Source organism: Oncorhynchus nerka, linkage group LG15 (genome assembly GCF_034236695.1).
Source record: "Oncorhynchus nerka isolate Pitt River linkage group LG15, Oner_Uvic_2.0, whole genome shotgun sequence".
Lineage (NCBI taxonomy): Eukaryota > Metazoa > Chordata > Actinopteri > Salmoniformes > Salmonidae > Oncorhynchus > Oncorhynchus nerka.
The window spans coordinates 54,009,594-54,032,225 of NC_088410.1; the positions used below are offsets into that span (position 1 = coordinate 54,009,594).

At 40.8% G+C, this 22,632-nt stretch overlaps 2 protein-coding genes across 2 annotated transcripts; one reads left to right on the plus strand and one right to left on the minus strand.

The window, feature by feature from the left end:
* The first annotated feature begins 1,116 nt into the window (after positions 1 to 1,116).
* Positions 1,117 to 11,336, plus strand: LOC115142712 (ninjurin-1-like). Its single transcript, XM_029682373.2, has 3 exons — positions 1,117 to 1,328; positions 8,396 to 8,639; positions 10,007 to 11,336. Exons 1-3 carry the CDS (start codon positions 1,284 to 1,286, stop codon positions 10,147 to 10,149), a joined length of 432 nt encoding a protein of 143 aa, XP_029538233.1. The 5' UTR covers positions 1,117 to 1,283; the 3' UTR covers positions 10,150 to 11,336.
* Positions 10,844 to 22,607, minus strand: LOC115143712 (caspase recruitment domain-containing protein 19-like). The gene is made up of 6 exons (XM_029684185.2): positions 22,504 to 22,607; positions 14,833 to 14,972; positions 14,258 to 14,414; positions 14,045 to 14,110; positions 13,868 to 13,933; positions 10,844 to 13,437 (listed from the first exon to the last, which is right to left on the minus strand). Exons 1-6 carry the CDS (start codon positions 22,559 to 22,561, stop codon positions 13,328 to 13,330), a joined length of 597 nt encoding a protein of 198 aa, XP_029540045.2. The 5' UTR covers positions 22,562 to 22,607; the 3' UTR covers positions 10,844 to 13,327.
* Positions 22,608 to 22,632: the final 25 nt, after the last annotated feature.

A 22,632-nucleotide genomic window follows, 5' to 3' on the forward strand; every position in this document is an offset into this window, starting at 1 on the left:
ATGCTCTCAATTGTGCATCTGTAAAAGTCTGTGAGGGTCTTAGGGGCCAAGCCAAATTTCTTCAGCCTCCTGAGGTGTGGGGTGGACTATTTCAGATTGTCAATGATGTGTACGCCGAGGAACTTGAAACTTTTCACCTTCTCCACTGCGGTCCTGCCTATGTGGATAGGGGTGTGCTCCCTCTGCTGTCTCCTGAAGTCCACGATAAGCTTCTTCATTTTGTTGAAGTTGAGGGAGAGGTCATTTTCCTGGCACCACTCTGCCAGGGCCCTCACCTCCTCCCTGTAGTCCATCTCGTCATTGTTGGTAATCAGGCCTATAATTGTTGGGTCATCTGCAAACTTGATGATTGAGTTGGAGGCTTGCTTGGCCACGCAGTCATGGGTGAACAGGGAGTAAGGAGGGGGCTGAGCATGCACCCTTGTGGGGCCCCTGTGTTGAGAATCAACGTAGTGGAGGTGTTGTTTCTGAAGATGTACGCAATGTGGCACCTTCATTCAGCACTGAAAATTGTATCATTATTCTGACTCATTCTACAAAAGTTATGGTGCATTTCTATACAGGATTTACCCCAGTGTTTTACCTAAAAATACCTTTCTGTTTCCATTTGGGGGCCGGCACCCCCTGTCTCACTTGAGGCCAAAGCCAGGCAGGCCACTTATACTTTTCAGCTGTCATTTACATAAAAATGGTTCACAGTGAACTTTAACACCTTTTCACAAAGCAACTGTTCAGTATGAGATTATGCAGAAATTGTTGTTGATTCTGCTCTTCACAAGTTCTCTCTGTCAGTGCTATGAAAACACAATTTCTCTTGTATCCTATACAATAGTGTAACACTGGTGTTACAGTCGAAAATAAGCCTTAGGCTATTCGATTGATGTTGACATGGTGTTTAGGAAGATGTTTTGTTAAAAGCTATACATATCAGACGTAACCCAAAGTTTGAAAGGCTTGATCAGATCAATGACAATTTACATAATTTCATAAAAACCCTTTATTGCATATTTTATGTTGTGAAACTCTTGTTTCTCATTCCAAATGAAAAGGGGCTCTCCTTATAGATCAGAACATGACGATTCTGGATCTACTTTCAGTTCCTGAGCCCGGGTGTTGAAACGCCCCTCGTTGACGGGTGGTAGGCACTCTTCCACATCTTATAGTCTTTATTTCACACAGCGACAGACCTGGCGGACACTGGCAGCGAAACAACGACACGAACTCCCACAATACTTTTGGAATTTAACCCGCTTTATTTCAAATTCAATAGTTAAGAGGCAAATATGGCGACTGAACTCATGGAAATGAACGGACATGCCGACGAAGAGGTAAGTTTTTTTGGGGTGAGATCACCATTGCACATACCCTCAGTGACAGACAGTCTGTTCGATTACAGCCAAAAGCTTTTTTTTTTTTGTGAGTCTCTTATAGAGCGTCTGATCATTTCGTTGCCTTGAGTACTTCAGTCTTAAAGACGGTGTAACCTTGTACATTAACAGCACCTACCTTGTCCACTAGGTGGATGACAATAGAGGTGTCATTCTGGAGATTTAAGGGCATGTTTGTCCGAATGGGTAAATATGTTTCTGGCATAAGGGACAGAGGCTTTTAGATATATGTCTTCACAAAGCAGCCTTTGGTACTCATCCAGCACTGGATCAATAGGCCCAGGAGGAATGAAGGTAGACGGGGAGCCCTAAACACACTGTGCGTGGGGTTGCAATCTCTAAAGAACAGTTTCAGATGTAATGTACATATAAGCAGTTGAAACACATTGCAGTTGCACGACCTGATATTCAGGCTGCTTTGTTCCTATATGTATATTTTCTGTAAATAGATCACAAACAAAAGTTTATTGCACCTTACTGGTCGCCTACTTGTTTTCTTTCTCCAATAAAAAAATAACGTTATTTGCACAATAGACACTAAGAAATATCAAAATGTTTGAAAAATAGCATTCGCACATGGAGGCTGCTTCAATTTATTTAAATAAATGGCTTTTCAAATATATTCCATTCTCCTTTCTCTTGTGTATATTATGGCTATTATTCCCACGAATATTCCTTTATTTAATTAAGCTTTTACATGTGTATTTCTCTGTCTTTATAGTAATAATAATAATACTTTTTACTTTGTAGAGCTCATTTCCCACGCTCAATGTGAAGCTTGTTGGTGCTTGCTTCTGAGCCAAATCATTTGACTGCAGTTTGAGATGATTTATTCTCTTTTATTTAAGTAAATAAGATGATACTGGCCTTTATTATCTGATATTTATTTCAGATATTTTATCTTAATTAAATGTATTTATATTATAGTCACACAGTTTAAAAAAAGAAATAACAGTGTTAAAGTGTTAAAGGTCCCGCACAGTCATCCTATTTTCCAAGTAAAAAATTATTTTGAATTACCAAAACATCACCCATAATATTTGTTCACTATTATAAAGCTAAAAATGGAAGATATTGTACCTTTTCTCTCATCTCTAACTATCAGGAAGCCTGAAAGAACAGGCTGAGTGGGCAGGGAGCTATTATTCATGACCCTGCCTTGACTGACAGCTCTTTGAAACACACAAGCGAACAAGCCGGGTACAAGAACCTTCAGGGGATGATGACAAAACATCCCGAGAACGTCCCAAAAAATGCCCTCTGGGCCATCCCAGGGACAAACCGGGAACTACTCAAAAACCTCCAGGAGACCATGAAACAACGTCCCATGAATGTCCTAAAAACATTATTGTGAACGTCCCCGGGACAAACCGGGAACTAGACAAAACCTTTGTGGGACCATGAAACAAAGTCCTTACCACTTTAGGCAGCCATTTTGTGATGCTGTTCACAGGGTTATATCTATAAAAACATTGCATAACATTTGAGATTTTAGTAGTAGTTTGCAACGGAAAAAAATGCACAAGCACGCACACACTCTCTCGCCATCATTTACACAGACAGTCAGACTGACTCACTGACTGGGGTTGTGGGTGTGTATTGGGGGTCAAATGTGTATTTTGAAAGTCAGGTTTCAAGCTACTGTTCAGGAATGTGGTTTGGTGTGAAGTCAGCTATTACTGAAGCATGAGACTTGATATGCATGGGGGGGGGGCAGTGAATATTACAATATTGGATAAAGTTTTTACACTATTCATGGATATCTCTTACCCACAACATAATGTAGTAATCTACACAAAAAACTTTATTACATTATGCATTCGGCATATTTATTACATTATTGGCATTTTATTACATTATCAGTGGCTGCAGGGTGCTTCAACACTTGGCAACTGAGCATAGCCTGTCCTAAACAAAGCTTGATCACTTTTTAGGCCTATTTCAAAGACCATTGTCACGCGAACCTTGGGACAATAGGTCAGGGTTTCTACTACAAGGCCTACAGCTAATCAAATAAACTCATTCATTCTAGTCCAAAGCGCACCTGTTGAGGAGTAGGCGTGAGACCATCATTTTCTTTTTAACCAGGCAAGTCAGTTAAGAACAAATTCGTATTTACAATGATGCAATACTCCTGCCAAACCTGGATGACGCTGGGCCAATTGTGCGCCACCAGATGGGACTCCCGCCCGGATGTGATACAGCCTGGATTACAACCATGGACTGTAGTGACGTCTCTTGCAGTGAGATGCAGTGTCTTAGACCGCTGCGCCATTCGGGAGCCACAACATGCGCCCTTTTTTATTTTTATTTTTTTATTTAACCTTTATTTAACCAGGCAAGTCAGTTAAGAACAAATTCTTATTTTCAATGACGGCCTAGGAACAGCGGGTTAACTGCCTGTTCAGGGGCAGAACGACAGATTTGTACCTTGTCAGCTCGGGGGTTTGAACTTGCAACCTTCCGGTTACTAGTCCAACGCTCTAACCACTAGGCTACCCTGCCGCCCTGCCCTGACTTAGGCTACCGACAGCAGGGGAATTCCTTATTGCATGCAACTTGGACAACACGTGATTTTATGTTGCCTAGTGACCAACCTTCAAATAATGTGTGTTTGAAAACCCAAATGAGGAAAAGTATCACTTTCACTGTTCAACCAAGGATTTGATCCAACAATGTTGGGTAGCTAGATGGCAATAACGAGATGTATCAATTGTTTATAAAATCTGTGATGCATTAGAACTCAGTTATAACCTAAAAACGGTTAGAGGAAGTCTAACAGCTGAAGAGTATTCAATGTAAAAATGAATTAAAAATAAAAGTGTTGAATCTACATGATAGAATGAAGACAGCAAATTTACACTCTATATTATTGAGTTGATGTAATGTCCTGTTTTGGATTTTTTTAAAAACTTGAATAAATTGTTTGAGTTATATAACAATAATATTAGTGTTTCATACATTTAATGTTTAACATTGTTCAATGTATTTGATGATTTTCAAATGTAACCCACTTTGTTGAGCACAGTGATCAAACCACCAGCAGTAACTAATTTTCCACTGGTGTGTCTTAAAAATTAATCAGAGGGTATCCAGGGAACATATGTTTGTGAACCGATACTAAGGGGGAAACCACCTAAGTTTTCAGTCACTGCTTAAACTCCTGTTACACAACACCAAGAGGTCATAACCATGAGGATTAAAGCAGCAGAATTCCCCAAGTCCCCACTGGTTTAGTGGCTGTTGCCGTCCGGTAAACGATGTCACCATAGTCAAGACCTGGCAGGAAAGTTTGACCGCACAACCCGTTTCGTTCTGTTCATGGAAGCAAGATCTAATACATCATTAAATCAGAGTTTTTTTCACTAGCTCATGTTTTTGAAATGTTAGATCTTTATCAATCCAAAACACCGAGATATGTATAGGCAGAACCCGCTCGATAAGAGAGGCATCCAACGAGTGAATATGTAGCCCCCCTGAGAAATGTTCCCATGAATTAGAGAACAGCATATTAAGTATGTTTTAAATCAACCAGGGCTTTCCATAATGCAACAAATTCAGATTGCAGCTCCAACATTGCACCGACTGTTGACCAGGCTACGGCATACATAACCGTTTTGTCTGCATACAGATGAATATTGCACGATTTAATACATAGACTAATATTATTTACATAAATAGTAAAGAGAACAGTTCCCAATACCAACCTCAGCGGTACCCCTTTTATAATATTGAGGAAACCAGACTTGGCACCATCAGAAAGCACACAGTGTCCTGTCAGTCTGATAGATTTTAAAACCCATTTGCAAGACATTATCCAGGCCTATTTCAGACAGTCCAGAAATAAGGAAGCACAATATTGTTTATGACCTAGGCAATTTCACACCTCATTTAAAACATAGTGGCTGAAACAGTGCTATGCGCAACACAAAGGAGGTGTCCAGTCTGAGACCGCTCTGCTCTGTGAGCAAAGTGACATCATGGCCTGGTATTCTGGAAATCATTGACATTCGGGCCACGATGACTCGGTTACTCAGAAAAGTCCTGACCGAACTCCCTTGAAAACCCTGTGATCGTCACGCTTTGTTGTTGTTTTTTTACCCTTCAGTGTTGATCAAAAACCTGTGGCTTAGGCTCATTGACGAGTTAAAAGCAACACGAAAAGAGCCCACATGTGAAGCTCACAGTCAAACAACAACAGTTGTTCAGTGGATGTACTACCGGTGTATGAACAAGGGCAGAGAAGAAAAAATAAATAGAAGAGCTAAAAGGAACACCCATCTCTACATGAGTAACAACACTGACTAGTCAGCAGTGTCTGTTCAGACCTACAATGATCTATCTGTTACTCAACAATCCCGCAGAAGAAGGGTTTCTGCCGTCACAGGGAATTACGTGACATGTACTGTATCTCTGCGTGTTATAACACTCGGGACATCAGCGGTAGAGGTGAGTCCCTCCTCAGCCCGAGAGAGAGGGAGTGGGACAGATAACCAGACCAAACGGACAACAAAGAAGGAAGACGAGGGGAGGTAATGGACTATGAGAAACGGAATTTGAGGAAGTTCACCCTTTTCAGTAGGCCTATTTCTAGAACGTCGCCATGAACACAGCAGTACGTGAAACTAGCCCTCGGAAGGGCATGCAGAAAAATGGGCAACAAGATCGAGTGAGGAAAATGGCACACGCAAAACAGGGCCGTAGAAAGGGAACGATAGAGAGAATGGAATAAACAAAAGAAAGAAAGATGAGTGCAGGAATTTGAGGGTGATAAGGCAGTGAGGGAAAGCAGGCTGCTTCTCAGAGATAACTAACTGTCCAGTCATCGCTAGCCTTGGTCACAAGGAGACTTTTCCCCTCTGTGGGCTTTGTGTGTTTTCAGAGGTGGCAAGAGGCATGTGGATGTGGACTTCTCTGTTTTACTCTGTCCTTTAACCCACACAAAAACCTGGGTAATGTTTGGGTTAGGGGCCCACTTTTCCAATGACGTAACAATGTAATTACATCACCGTACAGTCATGCCCTCCCTATGCCTTTCTGAATTAGTGGAGAGAGTAAAGCAACATAAAGCCGAGTAAAACTGGCTCACAGCTGGAGCGGGCATTCTGAACTACTTGAAATAAATGCAAACTTTCGGGAAGCTGAGACAGGACAAGATATATAGACACGGTCATTTGTTTGACCACTGAGGCAGACAGCATGACATCAGTTCTGCTGTAATGGATTCCTGGGGTTTACTCTGTTGGTAAACATGTGTCATGAATGGCACTCATTAGACTGGCCTTGCTTCTCTCCTCTCCACTCCTCACTGCTGTACTACACAATGTTATTACCATAGTATAGTAGCACATACTTTAGGAGAAGTGTTCCTCAGTCCTCCTCATTTGATAACGTTGCTATATTCTGACATTAATAGTCATTGTCATGCTGTTGATTATACGACAATTACAGTTCCTTCATACAATTAACAATTACAACGAATGGACTGTTACTGAACAGTATTCACTACTGCTCTACAATACACTCAAGTAGTACATGTTCAGTACACACACACAAAACATGCTTCCGCATCACTTAAGACACAATGACACACCTCTCTGCTTTCTACATTCATATTATCCAACTTCCTCTTGGTTGACAGCTACAGTAGTTACACCCTGGTTGGAAGGAAATTGCAGAGGAGTCATGGCACTAGACCTCTCGTCCTTTCTAGCAGTTATCTGTGCAGAGAGCCGTAACAATGGCCATTTCCCACAAATGAACAGCAGTCCCTGTAGAAATCACCAGAATTCCCCTCCCGCTAAACATTTTTTCACTTGGTCATTATGGGGTGGGTGAGAAACATGTGCATGGTCACACTTCCTGTTAAAAGTCCCACAACACTTTCCTTTCCCACATACCACAGCAGAGCAACTGCAGAAATCACTAGAATTCCCCCATATTTCCCCATCAAAACAAATGTCATTTGTCACATGCTTCGTAAACAACAGGTGTAGACTAACAGTGAAATGTTTACTTACTAGTCCTTTTCCAACAATGCAGAGTTAAGGATAACATTTGTTTGTTGTAAAAAATAGAAAGTGACACAATGATTAAATACACAGTGAATAAAGAATACCAATAAGAGTAAAAAAGAACATGGCAAAATACAGGGAGTACCAGGCAATAACATGGTTATATACAGGGAGTACCAGGCAATAACATGGTTATATACAGGGAGTACCAGGCAATAACATGGCTATATACAGGGAGTACCAGGCAATAACGTGGCTATATACAGGGAGTACCAGGCAATAACATGGCTATATACAGGGAGTACCAGGCAATATACAGGGAGTACCAGGCTATATACAGGAGTACCAGGCAATAACATGGCTATATACAGGGAGTACCAGGCAATAACATGGCTATATACAGGGAGTACCAGGCAATAACATGGCTATATACAGGGAGTACCAGGCAATAACATGGCTATATACAGGGAGTACCAGGCAATAACATGGCTATATACAGGGAGTACCAGGTAATAACATGGCAAAATACAGGGAGTACCAGGCGATATAACATGGCTATATACAGGGAGTACCAGGTAATAACATGGCAAAATACAGGGAGTACCAGGCAATAACATGGCTATATACAGGGAGTACCAGGCAATAACATGGCTATATACAGGGAGTACCAGGCAATAACATGGCTATATACAGGGAGTACCAGGTAATAACATGGCAAAATACAGGGAGTACCAGGCGATATAACATGGCTATATACAGGGAGTACCAGGCAATAACATTCATATAATCTAGCTTTCTACTAAGTCCTAACAGTGATGTGCCAGTGTTAAATCTCTGAATATTTATGTTGTACTGACGTCAGTCTCCTGTGTTCAGGTTCCTGGTGCTTGGTCTGCTGTCGCTATCGATAGTGCACTGATGTTAGCCTCTGTGTTCAGGTGTGTTATCGGTCTCTGTCTATGTTGTACTGACGTTAAGTCTCTCTATGTCCAGGAGCGGCGTCAAGGCCCCGGGAATCGGAGGCAGGCAGGCCAGCCTATAAACATGAACCGGTATGCTAATAAGAAGAGCGCAGCAGAGAGCATGCTGGACGTGGCGTTACTCATGGCCAACGCCTCCCAGCTGAAGGCCGTCCTGGAGCAGGGTCCAGACTTCACCTTCTACACCCCCCTGATCACCTTCATCTCCATATCCCTCATCCTGCAGATCACCGTGGGCGTCCTGCTCATCTTCATTGGTGGGTCTCAGTTCTGTTCAACTTTATTTATCCCCTCAGAGGCTATTAAGAAAGTCGTAGTCACTCCCGTCTGGCTCAAACCAGCAAAGTCCTCTTCCTCATACTGACCGCAGTAACCCAATAAGATCTCCTTTCTCCTGAAGAGTGAAGTCATTTAATACTTTCCACAAATCTAAAAGCGTTGGATCGGCATAGGCATGGACTAAAAGGAGTTTCCACCATATTTCTTGTTCCAGTCATTTCATTTCAAATCAGTTAAGGGAAATGCACACTTTGGGAGGAAGGAGGGATAATTGGGACGTAGCCACAGATTGAGGAGGCATGGGGCCAAGAGTCTTTCCTGACCATGTGACCTGACAAACTCCTGACCCTATTGATGAGACATAAACACTTGGTTTACGGTGCCATTGTTTCTCCTCAGCTCCAAGAACAGATAAACTCCCTACATGTTTCTGACCCTACTTTATGTTTGAATGGCTTTCTCTGTTATTGTCTGTGTACCTGGCTATAATGTCCGTATCTTCCCCTGCCAGGGGCTCCCATTGTGTGGGTGGGAGAGTTAAAGAACGGGACCATTGGAGACAGTGTTTGTATATCCATTGTATTTCTCCTCTCAGTTGGTTCAAATTAGGAATACTCAGTTTAATGTCCTCAGGCAGAATTGCTAACGTTACAGGAGGTGTGCCTCTATTGAGTCAGCATGTGAAAAATGCTTAACTGGGCTTCAACTCTCACAACAACCCCCACAACAACATATTGGCATTCCTTTCTAGTGAGGCATATAATTAATGTCCTAAAAAACTATTCACCTGAGTGTAGGAAATGTAAAATGCCGTATCTTCATATCACATGGTTCAATAATGATTAGCTAAACATGACGGCACTGGATATTTGATGGTTCAAAAGCCAGGCGTCAGTCTGATTATTTAAAAGTGCATCAAGCCTAGTGGTTAGAGCACAGTAACCCGAAAGGTTGTTGGATCGAATCCCGAGCTGACAAGGTACAAATCTGTCGTTCTGCCCCCGAAGACGTGGATGTCGATTAAGGCAGCCCCCTGCACCTCTCTGATTCAGAGTATCCCCCCTTTCCCTTTCCTTCCTACAGGAAGGCAGGATCAGAAATGACTGGACAGGTGAATACCACCATGTGGTGGAGCCCTTGAGTTCACTTGTCCAATATTGTCTACTCAGTGATTACGTCAAGGGGAAGAGGAAGAATGCACTTTTAGGGAATTCAAACAGGGCCCCAGTCTTAGAAACAACTTTTGACATAGCTCCCTCTGTTGGTTGTTTTCTATGAGCTGAGGATATGCTTGGAGCCACTAAGCTAATCCGCAACATGTTTGTGTTCTTCTCTTGTTCTGCAGTGAAGTGGAACCTGAACGATGAGAGCACCCACTTCAAGCTGAACATTATGGAGAACATCGCCACAGCACTCATCTTCATCATCGTTGTAGTCAACGTCTTTATTACGGCCTTTGGTGTCCAAAAGCCCAATCAAAACTCTTAACTGCCCTCACTCCTTACCCCTGGTCATTAGTTATTACAGTTATACAGGCATTATACTGGTGTCATATGCACAATACACACATAATATGCCAACGTGTACCCATGGTTGAAACCCTCAAACAAGTGTTTGGTAATCAGTGTCAAATTGTCAGGTTACTTGAGTTTAATAAATATATGTATTGTACAGACTTACAGTTAGAATGCACAAAGGTGAATCTTAAAGTAAATGTTTTATACCGGAATGCCATAGCTGCACGAACCAAATCACTGCTACTTTACAAGCAAGAGCGGTTGACGGATCCAGTATTCCATCAGATTCTCTGTGACACCAAAGACAATGGATCGATTCGTTATACAGGATTCCCACTGGCCTTTCATACAAGCGGCCAGTCACAATCAGGTTGACCCTACTTCATGACGATCCTGTCACACTTCATATTTCGCTATTGTGTGAACAATACATTGTTCAAATGACCAACAGTGTTAATGTGTTGCCTTTATAAATATGTACATATCAGGGTTATTTTATATCCATTTTATATATATATATACACACACACACACACACACACACAGTGGTGATTCTTAGCATGTAAATCTTCAGACAGATGTTAATTCAGCAAAATGTTGAGGCCTTACCTTTACTCTTCTTTAAGTCACCACACATAGACAGAAAGACAGAGACAGAGAGCCTATCATTTGAAATATTTTATTAGGCCTTTATTAGGGAAAAACGATACAATCACGAGGATCCACTTTTATAGACAATATACCGACGCATAGACAGCGCAAAGAGCAAACAAAACAACCCTCGCAATATCAAATGGAATCACATGGGTCTTTTACTGAACTTTTTGTTGAAAACAAATATTTGAATGGGAAGAGAGAGACTGTCACTGACAAACAAATAGCAAAATCTACTCATTTGAAGGGGTGTCCACATACACTAAAGTATCTCATATCTTAGAGTTGCTGTCATGGTAACTTTGTTCTAGAAATACTCAAGCTGTACAGACCCAGCTGCTGTGTTTTTTAGCCCATTGATTTTGTTGTATTGTTTGAGTCACTCAGCTATCACATGAACACACACAAGATACAGCAAAATGTGTAGAATGTAGGAAATTAGCTTTTAAATGCCTCTCAAAAATATTGCCCTCCATGGCCCTCCATTAAAGCTCATTTCCTACATATTCTGTGTGTTCATGTTGAGTCGAGTTTATTTTTACAGAGACAGTGCACATTAATCAACGTTTTCAGTAAAAGTGCCGGTTTTAGCCAGCCGGCTAATTTTCAACCACAGTCCCTGGGCAGGCTTGCCGAGTGTATAGAATTGCAGGAAATGTGCTTTAAACCTGCTAAATGTTCTCTCCGTCAACAAGAGGGGTGTGAAGAGTTTGTGAACCACTGATCTAGCGTTGCAAAATGTTGGTAATTAGTGGATTTTTACCCAAAATTCTCATGTTAAGTTACTTGAATTTTACAACCGGACAGTCAGACTTTGCCTGCTGCCTTATATGTGATCTCAGATCTATGCAACGTACAGTATGTACCATCACAATTTATGTGTAAAAAAATATATAATATTTCATGCCATGTTTAGACCCTAAGCTTTGCCAATATATATATATTTTTTATGATTGAAGGCATTTTCTATTTTTTTAAATGAAGGACCAAATCATATTTTAGCCCCACTTTTAATGCACTTTGTTGTTTGATGCACTGTATGCAGTAGAAAACTGTACTATTCTGAAATGAAGTTTGTAAATGAAAACTAACAATTTGTCCAGATATTGTTTTGTATTGTCCACGATAGAAAGGCTTGAAAACAGTAAATAGTGAAAAGTCATACAATTATATAAATCATAATGCTGGCACTTGTGAGAATGAGGCAGTTAAGAGAATGTGGGGAGAAGCCTAACTTCCACTAAAACCACTTAGCTATGCATTGATGTCCATTTGACTTAAATGGGAGTCAGGATTTTCTCCTCACAGAGTAGATGGAGCTGTGACAGTCTCATATGTCTACACACTGAATATATATCAGGTAGGCTGTATACTTTTCCCTACTATAAAACATTATAACCGTTATAATCTACTTCCCCCATGAACAATATTTCCTGTACCAAACAAAGCACAGATTAAGGCAAGTTAGCGAACAATGGCTTTACACTGTGTTAGAGAGAACTTTGAAAACACTTAATAACATTAGAGAAAAGTGAGAGAGAAACAGACCGAGGTGAAACACGGCTGAGACCTGAATTGTACTTTGCATTGGCTTTTCAGTGGGCATAAAAACAAAATGAACACTTTCAAAAACAGTAACTAAGTACTACTGTCACTCAAAAAGAGTGTAATCAACCGCTATAATGTGATAGTTCTAGTGAACATATTACAATTGCTCTGATATGGTTGGGTCACACATTAATCTAGCTACAAGCATAGTGGATCTGGATTGATCAAATTGAAAGGCATCATGTTTTCCATTTATAGATCCTCCCTGATAACAGAGATGATATTACAATTCAAATTGCAATAAAACGTAGTGCTTGGTTGGTTTCCTTCAGTAAGCTAAGTAGACAAATAAACATCCTATTTGATAAATACCCTCCTTTGCCGTTTGATGTTTCCTAACGTCAATTTCCTGAGCATACTGCAAGTAGTACAACACATTCAGTAGGAAAGGTTCATTTAAAGTGAGTCTGGTTTATTGGTTTCTGTACACTGTGTCCAAACCACACCAAAAGAACAACGGAAGGAGGCTGGCTCTTGACAAGATGCTGTTCAGTAACAGAGCATTAGTGTGATAATAGTCCCTTTCACCAGAGAAGACGCATGTCTAATATCTAACCATTATGAAGACAATGAAAGTTCATAAGAAAACCAGTTGCTATATGACAAATTGTCCAAAAAACCCTCAAGATTCCTAAAGCCAAAAACTGCTATATACAGTATGTACAATGTTATAATCCCCTGGCTTTTCACACCACTGAAACAAACTGAACTGAGCCAAACCAAGCTGTAATCAACTGGCCCAGTTACTCATCGACCACAGTTGCTGTAACCAGCACAGTTTGGTTCAGGTTGGCATGGTAATGTGAAAAGGGTATTTGTGTAGTGTGTTATGGATGTCCGGAAACACCTTTGGAGTGCTTGTTTTGCTGTGGTAGTGGAGACACAGACTACTTCCTGATGGGGTCTTCAGCGTACCATATGAGAACCTCTCTGGCTCGTCGGCCCAGTCCAAGAGCAGCCATGCCAAGAGCCCCGCTTCCCCCTGTTACTTTGGCCTCTGTAGGACAACACATGGACGGTTTACACTTTGTTTTATTCCCTAACAACTAAGCATGATAAAACTGACAACTTCAACCTAAAGGAAACAGAATAGGTGTACACAATTTGGTCTGTGCGCTACGGAATAGCCTGCCCCGTCAAGTAAGAGGGGCAGACACCATGGGAGGTTTTTATGTGTCTTTTATTCATCCCGTTCACCGCTTCTTGTTTGTTACACTTCAAAGTGGGTTGCGATTTTTAAATACCCTTTAAAATCAAGTTTGATGTGGAGCTTGATTTGTGGCACAACATGAAGATGCAATGTTAAGCTTAGCTTGGTTTCAAAATAATCTGTTTAGGAGTACAGAAAAGCCATACGACATAATGACTTCTGTTTTTTTTCTGTAGGGAAAGAAATACAAAAAATGGAAGGGACTTATTGTACTCACCGCCATAGTAATACAGTAGAGCCATCCCCACCGCAACACCAAAACAACTCAGGAAGAACAGAGGACCTAGAGAGAGAGAACAGGAGACTGAGAAAGAAAGGTATGTGCAGCATGTGTGTCTACAGTACGCGTGTTTGTATGTGTGACAGAGTTTCAGCTTTCTGTGTGTATGCTTACCTCGGTCGTTCAGCACATATCTCGGCTGGGTGGGTGAGGCTGTAATCGTGAACGGGTCTACAGAATCTGGGAAAGGGATTACATTTATGCAGGTTTTTAGATGCAAATATACCATCAGTAGTGTACAGAAAAAGACTAAAACATTTTCATGTGAATAATAAGAGAGCAAATCTTAGCTCTCCAATGACTGACTGTCGGGGCGGAGGGACTAACCTCTGAGGCGGAGGCGTGTTGGTAGGCTGAAGTACACCTCTTCCATATGCAGGTGAAGCGCCCGGTAGAACTCCCGGCAGGCCTCTTCACCTTTCCCCTGCAGGTGAGCCAGGAGCTCGGCCAGTCGGACGCAGGTGGGCACATCAAGGTCCCTAAACTGGATCATCATATCATATTCAGAATTCCAGATGTGTGTAGAATACCTCGATCTCTCTCTCTCTGAATGTAAGTGATTACCTTCGAAATCCAGAAATGAATGTCCTGTGCACACCTAGCCTGTTACTCAATTTGACATGTTTTGTTACAGTTGGCCACAAGGGGCTACCAATTGACTAACTGCACATTCTGGAACTAAATTCATGTTCAAGTGGTCTGTTCAACAGAGTCTGGAAATGGAACGGATGCTTAGATTGAGTTAAAATAGTGTAGATGTAACAAAGTGCTGCTTGAAACCACAGCTGCCTGAACAAGCAGTCATTCGCTACATTTCAGTATCTCTTAGAGCAAAGATCTCTGCATGTGGAAGTTACAAATGACCTTGGGTCAAACTAATTTGTCCAGAGGAAGTTACTCACTTTGGTGGCCTCCTTGTCTGTGAGGATCTGTGGGTAGATCCTGTTGAGCTGCAGGATGAGCTTATCCACTAGTTCTGTGTCCAGTCGACGGTCTGTCCTGAGGAACCGACTGTCCTCCAATAGCTGGTCATGGAAACTGTCTGACAGTCACGTGGGAACGAATCACAACATGATTAAAATGGCAAATGATTCGCACCGAACACAGTTCATATTAGGTCCAGGATAAGGAAGGATTCACTTGCTGATAATGAGGATATGTCAACAAACAAACGAGGGAAGCGAAATCTCAAAACAGGCTAAAAATATGCATGAATTTAAAAGTTTTTAAAGAATAGGAAAGCTATGCCAGGAGGTCGACCTCAACATTGCTCGTCCTAAAATAGCCAAGTGCATTTAGTAACTCTAGGGTGAAATACATACGCATGATGCCTCACTGGCACCACCTACAGATTGCTAAAAATGAATTCAACAAATTGTCTGAAGAGGCAAGTATAGGCTACCGAAGACTATCAGGTGCCAGCGTAGCTACAGTTACGCGAGATATGTGATAACTATGTTGCAGGTGGTTTCTACAAAAACCACAGAAAAGTCAGAAAGACATTCATTAAATCCATGTTTTGTACATCCTGAGGAGGTTCCTTGCCATCTTAACTGCCGCACATCTAGCATTTCCCAGCGTCTTTGCAAGGAACTGGTCGGTTCTATGCGACGCAGCCGTGGCCACTTGTAGAAGTACACGACAGCGCGTAACACTTTGCGACGAAAACAAAGATCTACATACATGCAAGAGACATTTCTCACTTGATACAAAAAATGGATTTTATTAACATCTTTCTGAATTGTCTCTTGTTTTTGTAGAACCACCGGCAACTTGACATATATGGCAGCATTTTGCATAAGCTAAGCTGTAGGGTAAATCCATTTGAATTCAATCACTTTTTGACAGCACCCCTTTTGATTTGAAAACTTGCTGACAGGTGTATAAAATCGAGCACACAGCCATGCCATCTCCATAGACAAACATTGGCAGTAGAATGGCCCGTTCCGAAGAGCTCAGTGACTTTAAATATGGCACCGTCATAGGATGCCACCTTTCCAACAAGTCAGTTTGTCAAACTTCTGACCTGCTAGAGCTGCCCCAGTTAACTGTAAGTGCTGTTATTGTAATGTGGAAACGTCTAGGAGCAACAACGGTTCAGCCGCGAAGTGGTAGGCCACACAAGCTCACAGAATGGGCCCGCCAAGTACTGAAGCATGTAGCGCGTAAAAATCGTCTGTCTTCAGTTGCAACACTCACTACCGAGTTCCAAACTGCCCCTGGAAGAAACATCAGCACAGTAACTGTTGGTCGTGAGCTTCATGAAATGGGTTTCCATGGCAGAGCAGCCACACACAAGCCTAAGATCACCATGCACAATGCCAAGCATTGGCTGAAGTGGTATAAAGCTCGCAGCCATTGCATTCTGGAGCAGTGGAAGCAGTTCAATGGACAAATTGGGGTTTGGTGGATGCCAGAAGAACGCTACCTGCATGAATGCATAGTGCCAACTATAAAGTTTGGTGGAGGAGGAATAATGGTCTGGGGCTGTTTTCATGGTTCATTCTAGGCCCCTTAGTTCCAGTGAAGGGAAATCTTAATGCTACAGCATACATTCTAGACAATTCTGTGCCTCCAACTTTGAGGCAACAGTTTCAGGAAGGCCCATTCCTGTTTCAAGCATGACAATGCCCCCTGTGCACAAAGCGAGGTCACTACAGAAATGGCTTGTTGAGATCGGTGTGGAACAACTTGACTGGCTTGTACAGAGCCCTGACCTCAACCCCGTCGGACACCTTTGGGATGAATTGGAATGCCAACTGCAAGCCAGGCCCAACATCTGTGTCTGACCTCACTAATGCGCGTGGGTGAATAGAAGCAACTCCCCGCACCAATGTTCCAACGTTTAGTGGAAAGCCTTCCTGGAAGAGTGGAGGCTGTTATAGCATCAAAGGGGGACCAACTCCATATTATTGCCCATGATTTTGGAATGAGATGTTCAATGAGAATGTGTCTACATACTTTTGGGTGGGCCTGCAGTCATCTTTGTAGTATTATTAATTAGATACAATTTCAATTCAATTTAAATGTCAATGGTGTGCCCATTGTAGAAATACTCGGAATGTGACTTTTTGGAGTTTACTAATTTTGGATACCCCACCATACCATGAGACACTGGAAAATATGAATGGTTGAGATTGATATGATTTAAAAGCTTAAAAACAGGGTTGTCAAACTATTTAATCATTTATGGAGATGTATATAATGACGTTTGTTTTTTTCCTTTGTCAATTATCTAAAAATGCGTGAAGTCCAATTTTCTCATGTATGCATATGTTGTAGCTTAGTCCCTAGTTTACGTAATCTAAAGTTCTTGTGTTGTGCTCGCCATCGGTTGAGACAGAACATGCTCTTGAATATAGCGTGGTTGTCATGTTTTGGCTGATAAAATGTACTAATATAAGAATAAAATTTTAAAAAATTACAAAAAGATAGGAGGTCCACACACGAGAGAATATTGATTTAAATGGGAATATCTGTTGTTTTAAATTATACTGTCAATCCTCCATAGGAAACCGTTTGAAATCATAAAAATATATAATAGAATGGACGTAACCATTTAAGTTGAGATGCAATCGTGGGTGGGCCTGCAGTCATCTTTGTAGTATTATTAATTAGATACAATTTCAATTCAATTTAAATGTCAATGGTGTGAGTACCAGCTAAATTGCAGTGGTCTGAAGTAGAAGTCCACCGATTATGATTTTTCAACACCGATACCGATTTCTGGAGGACCAAAAAAAGCCGATACCGATTAATTGGCCGATTTGTAAGAATTATTTGTAATAATGACAATTACAACAATACTGAATGAAAACTTATTTTAACTTAATATAATACATCAATAAAATCAATTTAGCCTCAAGTAAATAATGAAACATGTTCAATTTGGTTTAAATAATGCAAAAACAAAGTGTGGAGAAGAAAGTAAAAGTGCAACATGTGCTATGTAAGAAAGCTAACGTTTCAGTTCCTTGCTCAGAACATGAGGACATATGAAAGCTGGTGGTTCCTTTTAACATGAGTCTTCAATATTCCCAGGTAAGAAGTTTTAGGTTGTAGTTATTATAGGAATTATAGGACTATTTCCCTCTATACCATTTGTATCATTAACCTTTGACTATTGGATGTTCTTATAGGCACTTTAGTATTGCCAGTGTAATAGTATAGCTTCCATCCCTCTACTTAGCGCATGCTAACTAGCTAGCCATTTTACTTCGGTTACACCAGCCTCATCTCGGGAGTTGATAGGCTTGAAGTCATAAACAGCGCAATGCTTGACGCACAACAAAGAGCTGCTGGCAAAACTGTTTGAATGAATGTTTACGTGCCTGCTTCTGCCTACCACCGCTCAGTCGGATGCTTGTATGCACAGTCAGATTATATGCAACGCAGGACACGCTAGATAATATCTAGTAATATCATCAACCATGTGTAGTTAACTAGTGATTATGATTGATTGTTTTTTATAAGATAAGTTTAATGCTAGCTAGCAACTTACCTTGGCTTACTGCATCCGCATAACAGGCAGTCTCCTTGTGGAGTGGAACGAGAGAGAGGCAGGTCGTTATTGTGTTGGACTAGTTAACTGTTAAGGTTGCGAGATTGAATCCCCCTAGCTGACCATGTGAAAATCTGTCATTCTGCCCCTGAACAAACCGTTCCTAGGCCGTCATTGAAAATAAGAATGTGTTCTTAACTGACTTGCCTAGTTAAATAAGGGTATATAAAAAAAATCATAATTAAAAAATAAAAATAGGCAAATCGGTGCCCAAAAATACCGATTTCCTATTGGTATGAAAACTTGAAATCGGCCCTAATCGGTGACCTCTAGTCTGAAGGGATAGGGTCAGAATAAATTTCTATGATTGAAATGACACCCACGCTGTATTCAAGAGCACGTTGTCTCTCAACCGATGGCCGGCACAACACAGAAACCGCAGATGATGTTTAATAGTGTCTAAGCTACAACATATGCGCATATTTAAATCGGAGTTTACACGTTTTTAGATAATTGACGTTCAAGATTTAAGACCATTTTTATATATATATATAAAAATAAAAAAATTCATACAATAAAATCGTAACAGCATTGTTTGTAACATTTGATATTATATCAAACTCAATCGTTTATATTTTCCAGTGATGAAGACATGGTTGTCTCATGTATGGTGGGATAGGCATATGCAAAATGTGTCAACTTTGAGCACATTTATCTTTTGGCATTGATGTCCAAAAAGTCACTTTCTGACCACTTCTTCAATGGGAAAACACATGTATGGAAAGTTGTGTTTAAAACAAAGGGGATACTACCAAAAAGTGATTGAATTACAATGGATTTCGGAACAGATCTAATTTTACTTGGCTTTGGGGATGATTGTTTTTTCGGGCTCTTTTACATTCACTCTTTTACAGGTGTTACTATATAATTCATTCCACCCTAGACACATTTCTTCGTCCGCTTGCATGCACCTCTACTATAATATCAAGGTGTTTTGGTCCTTCCCTTGCGCACTACGATTTTCCGTGTGCTAACTTTTACTATACCACAAGTTAGTATTGCCTACCAGTCTAACGGCCTACCTGCCCTTAATCCACCGTTCATAGTGACAGTGGTAGGTGGATCATTTGTCCAGATCAGTAATAGGCTAACTAGCAAGTGTACCACACAAACACATCCAAAGCTGCATACATTTTAAATATGAATCGACAAGAACAAATAGGAATAGCTGATAGGCAGGGGAGCGGCAAGGTGCATCATGGCTCATGAAAGAACAGTGAAGACATGACACAGCTCAAAAATCTCCACTATTGATCTGGTTTCGGGACAATAGAATTATGCTACCTATACTAGCCTACAACAGCACAATTTCAAGGAATAATTGCGTCATTGTTTTCAAGTGAATGCAACATTCTAGCCTACAGTGAAAATGTCATTTGACCAAGGGCGCAAAAGCCCTATGATTTGAATGTTACCTTCGATTTGGATCAGTTGTGGGTCTAGTCTCAACAGTTTATAAAGGTCTAGAAAGGCCCAGTAAAAATCTTAGCACACGCTCTGCATCTTCTCCAATCTAAACGTATATTCCTCCCGCAACTAGAACCTCCAATATAGCCAAAATAGTTATAATTGAACTTTTTTTCTTTAAAAATGTATTATCTTTTATATGTGGCATAAACACAACCAGTCAAAATGTTGTAACATTATTAGGCTACTTCAAAAGTCTCCTGTAGGCGTGCCCACGTCCGTCCAAATAGAACTCCAGCAGCCTCAAAATGGCTTGACATACAACCGGTTTCCAACCTTTGTATTCGAGTAAATTGTCTAATAAAAATGGCACCACATTATGGGAAAGCATGCAGTTTATTAGGAAACGAAATAAATGGTGATGCACTCCACAGGGTAGTGAAAGTCCACAGTGATGAGGTTGATGCTCCTTTCAATATCAAGAGTCTTATTCTGGTGACATGATTATCGATGCTTGGCTGACATTTGACAAATAAAAATAATCTCGCACTTTTGTCCATAATAATCTCATCAGCGCACGTGCCAATACCAGTGGCCATATGCTCTATAAGCAAGCAACATTTTGTGACAAAACCATCAGTACATATCAATGCAATCTCGGTCACATTTACAATTATTTGTGTATATATGTTTTTTTACTGACAAATAACAAATCAACCAATCCAAACCGTGCAAAAGCAATACGATTAATGGAAAGAGACATATGTTAGAATACACCAAAAAGTTGAATAACATTCAGAGATTGTCAAGCCAAGCCTTCGATACTGGGTATGCCTACAAGGTAGGGAGGGACGTGTTTGTTTGTCGAGACTGACAGTCTATTTATTGTGGTGTTGAAAACGCAAACCATGTCAGTATATTTTGCTTATTGGTTGTGTGGTGCATTGGCACAGAAACCCTTTGGTGGAAAATTCGTTGCATATATTTTATATAATTATAAGGCATCAAAATGTTGAAAATCTGATTTCCCCCTAGCTGATCATTGCAAGCGGCTCTGATCGTGAAGTAATGAAAAAGGCAGGGAGAGCGAGCTCTTCTGTAGTTGCGGTAGTCAAAAAAATTCATGTTGGATTCCAATACAAATATCCCATTAGAATCCAATAGAAAATTGTATTCGATTTTGGAAACTATCCTATATGATAGAGTGCATTCGGAAAGAATTCAGACCCCTCGACTTTTTCCACATTTAGTTACGTTACAGCCTTATTCTAAAATGTATACTTTCTTCAATCTAAACACAATACCATAGTCATCACATATCTCGCATAAACTGTATAGCTACACTAGGCAGGTTTCTTTATTCGACAAAACCAATGTTGCAAGAAACACGTCATGGAAACGGCAGATAGGAGACATTTTCTAAAGATCGACATTTTTAATCGTTTGTCAGGGACCAATTTTTCTTTTGTCGAACTTTCGTTATTGCGAAAAATTGAGATAAGGTGTTTTTCGAATAAATGATTATTGCCTAATCATTTAAGGTAGTCTGCTGCTTGCAACATAGTATTTTTCAACCATAAAATGTATGTTTATTTGCAGGACAAAGATTGTCCTGACTTCCAAGAATGCCGGAATTGCTTCCCCTTGCTTTTCTGCTTGGCTGGCAGGTTTCACCGTGTCCAATTATTTCAGATCTACATGAGTACAAGTTTCACCATGGCATGAACCGCGGTTATACGTTGGCACATGATAATTATTAGTATATGGAAATATTTGTAAATTATTGCATTTCTATCCATGGTGGTTTTCGCTGTCTCCGAGACATGAAAAAGATAGATGGGAGGGCATATAGGCTATCGCCAATTTATTAATTCGCAATTTCCCTAAATGGGCAAAGTAAACACTTCAACCACTACATTTTTATTCGACACCAGGTTTCAGCGAAATATTATAAACTGTAGGTGTGACGTCATGACGTCCAGATGTTTTATCGACACGAGATAGATGGCAACGCACTCTAGCAGGCAATTGTCGCATCTATTTTCTATACGAACTTTCTAACAAATCAAATCACTGGACAAGTTAACGGAAACATAGACTGCCGAAAAAGATCAAATGTGTCAGTAGCTATACAATTGTCTCTTCAGACAATTTGTTGAATTCAGCTCGGTCTGCCTGCGTAATTGCTAGTAAAGTATCTGTCCAAAATTCTCGCGCTGTCAGTGGCATTGGCTTACAGTAAATGGGATGTGTTACAATGTGGCAACGGGTAGTAGAATACAGCAACTGGTGATGTCGTGTTACATTAGGTCAAAGGCGGGCACGAGGTGTAGCCTAACATCGGAAACTATGCTGCTTGAAATAGACGTAGCTGTCGGGAGCACTACACTTTGCAAAAGGTTAGGCTATCAAGCTCTGTTAGCCCGACAGAAAACAGAAGTTGAAAGTGCCATAGCCACCATAAACTATCGAAAAGACAGACGGGGTTCTTAATTGTTCAAGCGCAGCGACAATGTGTGTGTGTGTGTGTGTGTGTGTGTGTGTGTAAATGACAAAACAAACAAGAAACACAGCAGTACTATAGTTTAAGAAGTCGCCTACAAACCTCCCATTGTGTGGAGTCCCTTCTTTCCTTTGAGTGGCCCCTCCCTCCTCGAGACCATTATCACGACAGCACTGCAGGGAGTGGCTATAACTTTCCCGGAAATGCCTGATACATTGCATCTTATTTTAG

What these genes read in the sequence shown, in the direction of transcription:
- LOC115142712 (XM_029682373.2), top strand. Translation starts at nt 1,284, where the DNA reads ATGGCGACTGAACTCATGGAAATGAACGGACATGCCGACGAAGAG. An exon ending in ACGGACATGCCGACGAAGAG is followed by an intron (nt 1,329 to 8,395) that starts GTAAGTTTTTTT and finishes CTCTATGTCCAG; the next exon opens with GAGCGGCGTCAAGGCCCCGG. An exon ending in CGTCCTGCTCATCTTCATTG is followed by an intron (nt 8,640 to 10,006) that starts GTGGGTCTCAGT and finishes CTTGTTCTGCAG; the next exon opens with TGAAGTGGAACCTGAACGAT.
- LOC115143712 (XM_029684185.2), bottom strand. Translation starts at nt 22,561, where the DNA reads ATGGTCTCGAGGAGGGAGGGGCCACTCAAAGGAAAGAAGGGACTCCAC. An exon ending in GGGACTCCACACAATGGGAG is followed by an intron (nt 14,973 to 22,503) that starts GTTTGTAGGCGA and finishes CGTGACTGTCAG; the next exon opens with ACAGTTTCCATGACCAGCTA. An exon ending in TCTACTGTATTACTATGGCG is followed by an intron (nt 13,438 to 13,867) that starts GTGAGTACAATA and finishes GTTGTCCTACAG; the next exon opens with AGGCCAAAGTAACAGGGGGA.